Here is a 10,030-nt window from a genome sequence, read left to right as displayed (position 1 = left end):
TTGAATGGACCTGGTCCCTTCGGTAACAACAATTTTTTAATTTTTTTTCATTTAAAATATTTTATGAAAACTTAGCTTTCAGAAAGTATAAATTCCTTATACATCCTCTTAAAATTTTTTTGCTATAACTCAAAAAGAAAAAAAGTTCTTTTTTCCCAAAAAATTAGCGAAAAATCGCCTTTTTAAAGTTTTTAAATTCATATGCATATAACTTTGGACTTAGTCATTATTTTCAAATAGTTCTTTTTCTATTTGCCACATACATATGTTGTTAGTCCAATGAAGAAAAACTGGAGAAAATCGGAAAATATTTGGATACGCTGTTATCAAAAAACTGGAGTATGTTGGGTAAAAATATTGAAAAATTAATTTTCAAATGCGAATATCTCCTAAGCCATAAGAGGTAATTGATAGCTACGATTAGATCTTTTCTAGCGCTCGATGAAAAGATTTTATATGTGTAATTAAATTGAAATCGGAACACAAACGAAGAAATTGGATAATTTTAAAAATGTAATATTCCCGAGGTGTCCTACTTTGAGGATTCTTGGTCGCTACCCTGGTGGGCAACTGAGGTCCTCGTTCAGAACTTAAACTCGACAGCACTTCTTCTTTGTGCATGTGAAATTTCATTCAAACCAATCTAACCATTTAGAAGTTACAGATTTATTTCCATCTTTTTTTTCTATACCACTATGTGTCGCTTACGATAAAATTCGTTTACTGTAAAAGGTAAACATTGACTTACGATAAAATCTTACCCCCTATAATTTTGAAGTTTTTAACAATTTTGATATTCTGAGAAACATCAGTCGGTCCATAAAATTTTAATTTTTGCAATAAAAAAAAATTTAGAAAATGTCGCTTACGATAATTTGGCGCTAAGGGCTTGATATAACAACTCATTATAATGAATGTACTGAAAGTACTGGTTGTGCTTGTTTTGCCGAAAATATTGTCATTATGTCTGAAAGTGTATCGAATGAGTCGTCAACGTAAACCAGATGTCATTTCTCATATTCGGTCATTATATGTTCATATTTACGGCACATTTTGATTAAATTCATACAGATGTTCCCTTCAAATCTTAAAACTACTGGCTGCAGAATGTCAAACGTTTCTAAACTCTATTGTTCTCCTGAATCTAAAAAGCTCAAAAAGCCATTACGTCCACTAATATTTACTGCTCCACGAGGCCTAGGGTAACGTGGTTATTGTATGTTTAGCTATTTAATCCAGCCTTCAATTGTAAAGTTAAATGGAATCCCCCTTTATAAGTTATTCACATTTAAATTTATTTAAAACAAGTAAGAAAGTATGGTCGGTCAAGCCCGACCATATAATACTCTACATTAAGTAAAAGAGCAAAAACATTTTTCTTTTAAAATTTCAATAATTTATATTTTTGAGTGATTTTCGGAAGTGGGCCTTATATGGGGGCTACGACCAATTATGGACCGATCACCATGAAATTAGGTCGTGTGATTTATATCTATATTAAAGTTAACTATGTTGAATATTGTGTGTATACCAACATTTTTAAGCGATTTATGCATGTTAGAGTGATTTTCGGAAGCGGGTCTATATGGGAGCTATGACTAATTATGGACCGATCGTAACAAAATTTGGTGACATGAATTTTGTGTATATAAAACTTATATGGAGCGGAATTTGTGGAGATACATATATAAATTAAGCATTTATGACCGATAAAGTCCAATTTCGGGAGGACATTTGTATGGGGGCTAGGTGAAATAATGGACGGATTTCAGCCAGTTTCAACAGATTTGGTCCTTGAGCCGAAAATAATATGTACCAAATTTCATCGAAATATCTTCAAAATTGCGACCTGTACCAGCCAGCCGACCAGACGGACGGACGGACATCGTTTAATCGACTCAGAAAGAGATTCTAAGTCGATCGGTTAAGGTGGGTGTTAGACTAATATTTTTGGGCGTTACAAACATCTGCACAAATGCATTAAATCCTCCCTACTATAGTGGTGTAGGGTATAAAAAAATTATAAACCGAAGATAATATATTCATAGTAAAAATAAAATTTAAATGATTAACATTTTTTCCTGACCTTTTTGCTCTTTTTATATTTATTTAATTATATTTGTACTTATTTAGTGATTCATACAAATACGGTATATTTACTTTTCTTAATGAAAAAAACAACCAATATTTTTAAACAAAAGTTATTGCTAAAGATGCCATTAATTGATAGGGGACTCCCCTGTCGCTTAAATTGATAAGAGTGTTGCAATGTAAATACGCTTATCATCAATTAAAAGCTAGAGCAAGAGGCCACAAGATGAGAAATTATCTGTATAAATACATAAGTACATTAGTGTCTATAAATACAATGGGTAATTCCATATGATTAACTGATTGCCTACACAGAGAAAACAGATTCGTGATAGCAACCGAATTTGTTGCCAATCGAATGATTCTGTCTTAGTTGCCGAATTTTACAGTTGTGGCTACAATATTTTGGAAGGGACAACTAAAATTTGGTTGCCTCAACTGAAAATCTTCTTTATCAACTGACTTTCTGTTGTAAGAACTGAAAAATTCAATGTGTGCAACCGAATCATTCGATTGGCAACAAATCCGTTTTCTATGTGTATAAAGACTGGAATTTAAATTTGCTGGAGAATATAATATTTATTATATGGAAAGCCTCATATACAAGATAATTGGAAATACCAAGTACTATATGTACTTTTGTGGTGTAAAAAAGCAATTTAAAAATCTTTATAAATAAAATTTACAATCTTTGTGCTGTTCAGAGACAACTCAACACCAGCATACATCAGTCGTTTTTTAAAAATATGAGGCAAAATATTTTGAAAATTTGTTTAGTTGTAAGCCTGGCTGCAGTTACATTAGCCACCCATACTCCCCAGGTATCCACCACAATTTTGGATGGTAATTTTTGGCTAAAATATGTTCTACATAAGTTTAATTTAAATAAAAATTGTTATAGGATTTCCCAATGATCTAAATATTCATCCATTTGTAAATGTGGGCAACAAATTGTATCATTTTGGACAAAGCAAGGTAAATTGAATAATTGTTATCTTGAAAAACCTAAATTATTTCATTTAAATTTCTTTTTAAGGTTACTTGGTACAAAGCTTTTCTGATTTGCCGTTCCCTGGGTGGCTTCTTGGCCTCTTTCGATAATCAGCAAGAATTGGCCGCCTTATCCGATTATATGGTTGGCAAATATCCCTTAGATCGTTGGTGGTGGTTGTCGGGTTCTGATCAGGATTCCGAAGGTGATTTCTATTGGTATCGCACTGGTGAACGTATTAGTTATGCCGATTGGTCTGGTGGCCAACCCGATAATGCTGGTGGTCATGAGAATTGTGTTCATTTGTGGTATCAAAATCCAAAGTATCAAATGAACGATTGGATGTGTAATCAGCCGGCGTATTATGTGTGTGAAGCTGATAAGCCAAAGACTATAGCTGTTAGTGTGTTTTAGGGAGAAAGGTATTGCAAAAAAATAATCAAGCATTTTTCTTAATTAAATTTTTACTTAAAATTCATGACAGTAAGAAAATTTGTTTCATTCTCTAAAATGTGGACAAAAGATTAGTTTTTCCTGAAAATCTAATCTTACACAGTTGGGCAGAATCAAATATTTTTGGAAATCAATCTGGAATTTCTAAACGGCTTGTCCGATCGCCATAAAATCTGACCTGGAAGTAGCCAAGGAGTATTCGAGTTTAAGTTATTAAAATGGGCCTTACAAATGCTCCAGGGTCGGCGCACGGTGGCTCATATCTCAATTTCATCGGCCAAAAGTCCAACTTTTTGTTAACTCCGATTTCAACATTTTTAATGCCATTCAATAGTAAACACATTGAAACTAAGGTAGCCAAAAAATTAGATAAAAATATTGTCAATTGCGTGCGTGGCATGCTGTTAAAGTCAAATATTTTATGTCATTTTATAAAAATGTGATTTTTGTAAATTTGATCAGAACTAAATTATCATTACTCGCAAACTGTTATAGATAATTGGATGATTTTTCTTTTGTTATGTTGGCAAGATAATAGTCTTTAAAAGCTGATATGATTTGTCACTGTACCGTTTATAGCTGATGTGTTATTAATTTTTTTTCTCAGGTACTATATTTAAGCCAAATTTGAATTTCAGTGGAATAAAAGTGCTTAGCGTCAAAAGGGGTTAAACAAATTTTACTACCAGGAGAAAGTCCAAAGTGTCCTCTTTAAGCCTATATATACTTGTTGACCTGTTTTGAACTGTTTGTTGAACACGTGTTTCATTTGAATGAAATTACTCCCAAATTTTTGTTCTATTTTTATTTTACTTGTTCATATGAATGGCGCAAAGTACAAGTCGCAATTTTGAAGATATTGCGATAAAATTTGGCACATAAATTTTTTTCGGCCCGAGAACAAGGTCTATTGAAAATTACTGAAATCGGTACACTATTTCACCTAGCACCCATACAAATGTTCTCCCGAAATTATACTTTATCGATCGTAAATGGTTAATTTATATATGTATCTACACAAATTTTGCTCCAAATAAGTTTTATATAAACTGAATTAATGTCACCTAATTTTGTTACGATCGGTCCATAATTAGTCATAGCTCCCATATAGACCCGCTTCCGAAAAACACTTTAACGAGCATAAATCTCTTGAAAATGTTGGTATAAACATAAAATTCAACAGAAATAACTTTCAAATAGACATAAATTACACGACCTAATTTCATGGCGATCGGTCCATTATTAGTCATAGCTCCCATATAAGACCTCCTTCCGAAAAACACTTTAACGAGCATAAATCTCTTAAAAATATAGGTACAAACATAAAATTCAACAGAAATAACATTCATATTGACATAAATTGCACGAACTAATTTCATGGCGATCGGTCCATTATTACTCATAGCTCCCATATAATGCCCTCTTCCGAAAATCATTCACTAAAATAAATTATATTGTAGGGTATTACATAGTCCAGCATGGCCGAACATACTTCCTAACTTGTTATACCCTACACCACCATAGTGGAGAGGGTATTATGAGTTTGTGCAGATGTTTGTAACGCCCAAAAATATTAGTCTAACACCCACCTTAAAGTATACCGATCGACTTAGAATCACTTTCTGAGTCGATTAAGCGATGTCCGTCCGTCCGTCTGGTCGGCTGGCTGTCCATGTAAACCTTGTGCGCAGAGTACAGGTCGCAATTTTGAAGATATTTCGATCTAATTTTGTGCATATTATTTTTTCGGCTCAAGGACCAAGCCTATTGAAACTGGCTGAAATCGGTCCACTATTTCACCTTGCCCCCATACAAATGTCCTCCCGAAATTGGACTTTATCGGTCATAAATTTTTAATTTATATATGTATCTCCACAAATTCCGCCCCAAATAAGTTTTATATACACAAAATTCATGTCACCAAATTTTGTTACGATCGGTCCATAATTAGTCATAGCTCCCATATAGACCCGCTTCCGAAAATCACTTTAACGTGCATAAATCGCTTAAAAATGTTTGTAAACACACCAAATTCAACACAGTTAACTTTAATATAGACATAAATCACACGACCTAATTTCATGGTGATCGGTCCATAATTGGTCATAGCCCCCATATAACCCCACTTCCGAAAATCACTCAAAAATATAAATTATTGAAATTTTAAAAGAAACATTTTTTTTGCTCTTTTACTTAGTGTAGGGTATTATATGGTCGGGCTTGACCGACCATACTTCCTAACTTGTTTTTATCTGCTGATAACTTTTTTAATAAGTATAGCTGATTCAAAAAACAAAAAATTTCCATTTCCATACTAAATGCTATACAAAAATTAAAAGTTCAACTTTAACCTTAAATTGCGCAACAACTGCTGAACCGATTTTAATGAAATTAAAACTGGAAAACAATTCTGTTATCTGTCCACCAAAAAAATTTCTAAAATATCTCTATCGGTTCAAAAGTTACAGAGTTTTGACCGATGAAAAACGAAAATGAGCCACTGTGCGGCGGTTTGGGGGCTCAAATTAGGGTACTTTCGACATGGAAACTTTTTAAACCTGTGCCATTTTTTTTGTGTCCCATTCGATACTTTTGGAAAGCGGGCCAATGCGAGAAGCTTGGATTTTCAGGGTTAATGCGGCTAAAAATAGAAGAAGTTGTCCAAGGAAAATGAAACTTGGCACATAGGCATTTTTTGTTTGAATCAAGAAAAATTTGAAAAATCAAAATGATCCGCCCACTTTTACGCCCACCTCCCATAGAAAGTGAAAATTAAATTTTGACCTACGGCATTGATTTTTCTCACTTAGGTTTTTTAAATCATCAGAATCATTTGTGTGAAATTTGATATCCGCCCACTTTTACGCCCACTTCCCATACAACTTGTATTGAAAAAGTTTCATAACTCCCTTGATTTTTAATGCATCAACTCAATTTTCTCAAAAAATAAATATTATAATTGTAGAATGAGCTCCTGAAAATATATACCTGATTCGCCCACTTTTACGCCGATCTCCCATATGAAATGTCCACTGGTAAAGTTGACCATATTAAAAAGCGGCGTTCTTTTAAATAATAAAAAATAATACTAAAGAGGACAGATTAAGACTTTTATAGTCCGATTTGTCCCTTTAAACAAATAAATAAATAAAAAGTTACCTAGATTTGACGTTGATCGACTGGCTTGGGATTACTTACTAATTTAAGTATAAAAAATAACAAAACACCCAGGAAAGGAGATAAATTTCTCCTTCCTACATCTAAAGAATTATGGCAACAACAACATGCATGAACGAAAATTCATGTTTTCTTACTTTATCACTATATCACTTTATAGTTTTTACTATTTGTTTTTGAAAGGATCAGGTAGGAGCAGCTGAATTTTTTTTTAGCTTTTAGCTGAGACTTCAAGCTGTAATTCGACATCTTTCGTTAAACAGCGCTCCACAGCGCTAAAAAGATGCAGTCCACTGAAGTTGATGAACATTGAAATTTTGATGTTGTTTATATTTTGTTCTACGAAATTTTTTATATGGCACTTTTTCCAACTTTTTTTTAATGCAAATCTCATCTATGGCAACTGTCATTTACGAAAATATACAACAAAGCCAAATGATAAGTTTACTGTGATTGTACCAAAAGATTGAATATACAGTAAATTTGCATGCCATTTTAAACAAGCGAATATATATGAACTTTGATCGTGTCTGTCCAAACAAATAATAAATATATCAGCCTAATATTACGGAATCATAATATTCAGATATCTGACAACAAAATACCAAAAAATTATCCAAATCGGCGAACATGAAAAAAATGAATTTCGGCCACTCTTCAACCAATGTGCGCCGTCCTTGAGATTTGTTAATTGTTTTCGCGAATGCAAGTCGTAACGGAAATTGTAAACATTTAAAATCGAATGCTATATCGGTCGTCCTATCAAAATGTCTTCTTCTTTGTACTATCCTTTAAGTATTGTTGCTTTTTTACGGCGTCGGGTGCCATTATGTTTCGTAACATTATGATTACCGATCCTACTTTCAGTTAGAGATTATGAAGCGAGTTTAAAACCTCTGTTGGATAGTTGGCGACATCATCTTGGGAAGTAACGGAATCCAGCGATTTGTACGACATCAATTTCACTTTGAATCATAAAATTAAATTCGTCAATATCAATGTTTTTTGCAGCCAAATAGGTGGTTGGTTTATGTTTCGTAATCCGAATTTTAGTTGGTGATTGTGAGGTGGTAATCCGAGAAATTCCAGCGAGTTTAATAACTCTATTGGATAGCTGACGACATCATATCGTGAAGTAACGGAATCCACCGATTTGTACGTCATCAATTTGACAGCAATTTCACTTTGAATCTTAAAATTCAATTCGTCGTCATCAATTTTTTTCGCAGTCAATTTAGCACGTTCGCTCAACCAATCATGATTTTTGTAATTGTGTGCAACTTTTGGAAACACCTTACGGATCAGTTCGGATTTTGATTTGGAGAACTGGCAGAAAGTGACGAGAAGTTGAATGCAGCCCATCGAAATGTCAACCCAGATTTTTCTGTTGCCAATGTTTATAAAATACTTCTCCAGATTGATCGTTCTGCAGCTCGGCACTCATGTTCACATTCAATTTGAGTTTCTTGAGGTGTTTCCACAAAACAGACGACTTCAAATATGCATTGGAATCCCTGGCATTGTTTACCGAAAATCTCCTGCCAACTGAACCATGGCGCCACTAAACCGGCATTGATTGTTTCGTAAATCTTGCAACATTTTGTGTAATGCCTCCAATTACTTTTTACACTCATACCACACAATCAGTTTGGTTTGCTGAAAAACTGTATCTGTTGCACTGTTCTTGGAAATGTTGCATGTTGATTTGAATATTCAATTGCAACTTGAGTGCTGAATGATCAGTTGGACTGCCTTCCAACAACGTAGGTGCAATTCTTCATGAAGCAATTGCAATATCATTCTACGAACGTATCGTTGTCAAAATCAACGCAAAATCAGTTCGAAAACAAATCTCTACAGATCCATATTTCACAACTTTCATGAGAGTGTCATACGCATATTTTTGTTTCCGATCAGTGAAACGTTTGTTCGAACTGATTCCCTCAAGGCATCGCAATCTTATTGTTTTTCGCGTCGCAACTCTTGATTAAATGCGTCCTACATCGGACGATTGGGAGCTGTCATGCATAACTCAGATACTACCTTGTTCAACATCATCAAGCACATGTTCTCAATTAATAGCAAAGCCTCGTTGTAAATTTCCTCGCTCAGTTGCAAATTTAGATTTGATGTTCTAATATGCATCTGATGCAAAATATCATCAAACATGGAATCTTTGTATTTGCTCCACAAATCAGTCGGTTTGGAAGGGAAGCATGTTGAGAGAACTATCGAAAATAATGTTTGAATTTGATGAAAACCCAGCATATCCGATTGTGTATTCCTAATGGTTGTCATTCTCTAACAATCGCAAGCGTTGACACGCTTCTCTATACTCTTCACACAATTCAGCATTTATAGTTCGCAAATCTTGGATTGATGTTTGTCCATGAACATTGACTAATAGCAAACGCAAATAGAAACACTCATCGTTTCTTGGATGGGCAGTATAAATGCGATCTAATGAGTCGGTGGAATATAAATGGACTGGAACTGGATTTCCTTGATTCCGCCCTTGAAATTTCTTTGAGAATTGATGCCAAGTATAATATGTTGGAATTTCGAAGTATAGAAGCGTTCGAGCAAATTTATCATTCCGGAACATTTAAAAAAATCTGGTCAATGTTGTAGATGGCAGTCGATCAACTCATTGTAATACATTCTCCTCAGTAAAGAAAACTCTTTGATCATTTTCCAGATGGACGGCTAAATGAACAACAGTTGGATGTCTTTCATGAATGGCAAATGAAAAAGTGCGCCAAATTGCTTTGTTACTGCTAACATAGAGGCCCATTTGAAATTGAGTGACTTAATTATAGGAATACTCCAATCACAGCGCCTTTGTTTAAATATTTTCAGATATATTTGAAAAGTGGGCGTGGTAATTTTTCTTTCTGTAAAAAGCTTTTGTGGACTAATGCAAACATTTAAAAAAAATTACACAAATCGGTCCAGGCGTTCTGCGAGTTTAGATATATCGAAAAAAAGTGGGCGTGGTAAATTTTTCTTCCTTTCCGTAAAAACTTAAATTGGATTACTACATTTAAATAGGAAGTTAGTCATATCGGTGCAACCCTTTTCCGATTTTATATAAATCGAAAAAAGTGGGCGTGGTCAATTTTTCTTTCCGTAACCAAAACCGTAACGTTGAACTATCACGAAAATTAAAAAAAGTTTCCAAATCGGTCCAGCCGTATACTCAGGATTAACGACTTTTTAAAAATGGTTACATACACCATGGAAATCAATAAATACTCTTCCTATAATATGTAGTGTAGTGAAATAAAGAAACTTTAATAGATGATGTCACTATTTTAG

General features: G+C 33.9%; 1 protein-coding gene across 1 annotated transcript; it reads left to right on the top strand.

Annotated features, from left to right (window-relative positions):
• The first annotated feature begins 2,806 nt into the window (after positions 1-2,806).
• Positions 2,807-3,574, top strand: LOC135957005 (C-type lectin 37Db-like). The gene is made up of 3 exons (XM_065507648.1): positions 2,807-2,934; positions 2,993-3,066; positions 3,128-3,574. Exons 1-3 carry the CDS (start codon positions 2,838-2,840, stop codon positions 3,494-3,496), a joined length of 540 nt encoding a protein of 179 aa, XP_065363720.1. The 5' UTR covers positions 2,807-2,837; the 3' UTR covers positions 3,497-3,574.
• Positions 3,575-10,030: the final 6,456 nt, after the last annotated feature.

Source organism: Calliphora vicina, chromosome 4 (assembly GCF_958450345.1).
Source record: "Calliphora vicina chromosome 4, idCalVici1.1, whole genome shotgun sequence".
Taxonomy (NCBI): domain Eukaryota; kingdom Metazoa; phylum Arthropoda; class Insecta; order Diptera; family Calliphoridae; genus Calliphora; species Calliphora vicina.
This window is presented reverse-complemented; position numbering and strand designations above follow the sequence as displayed.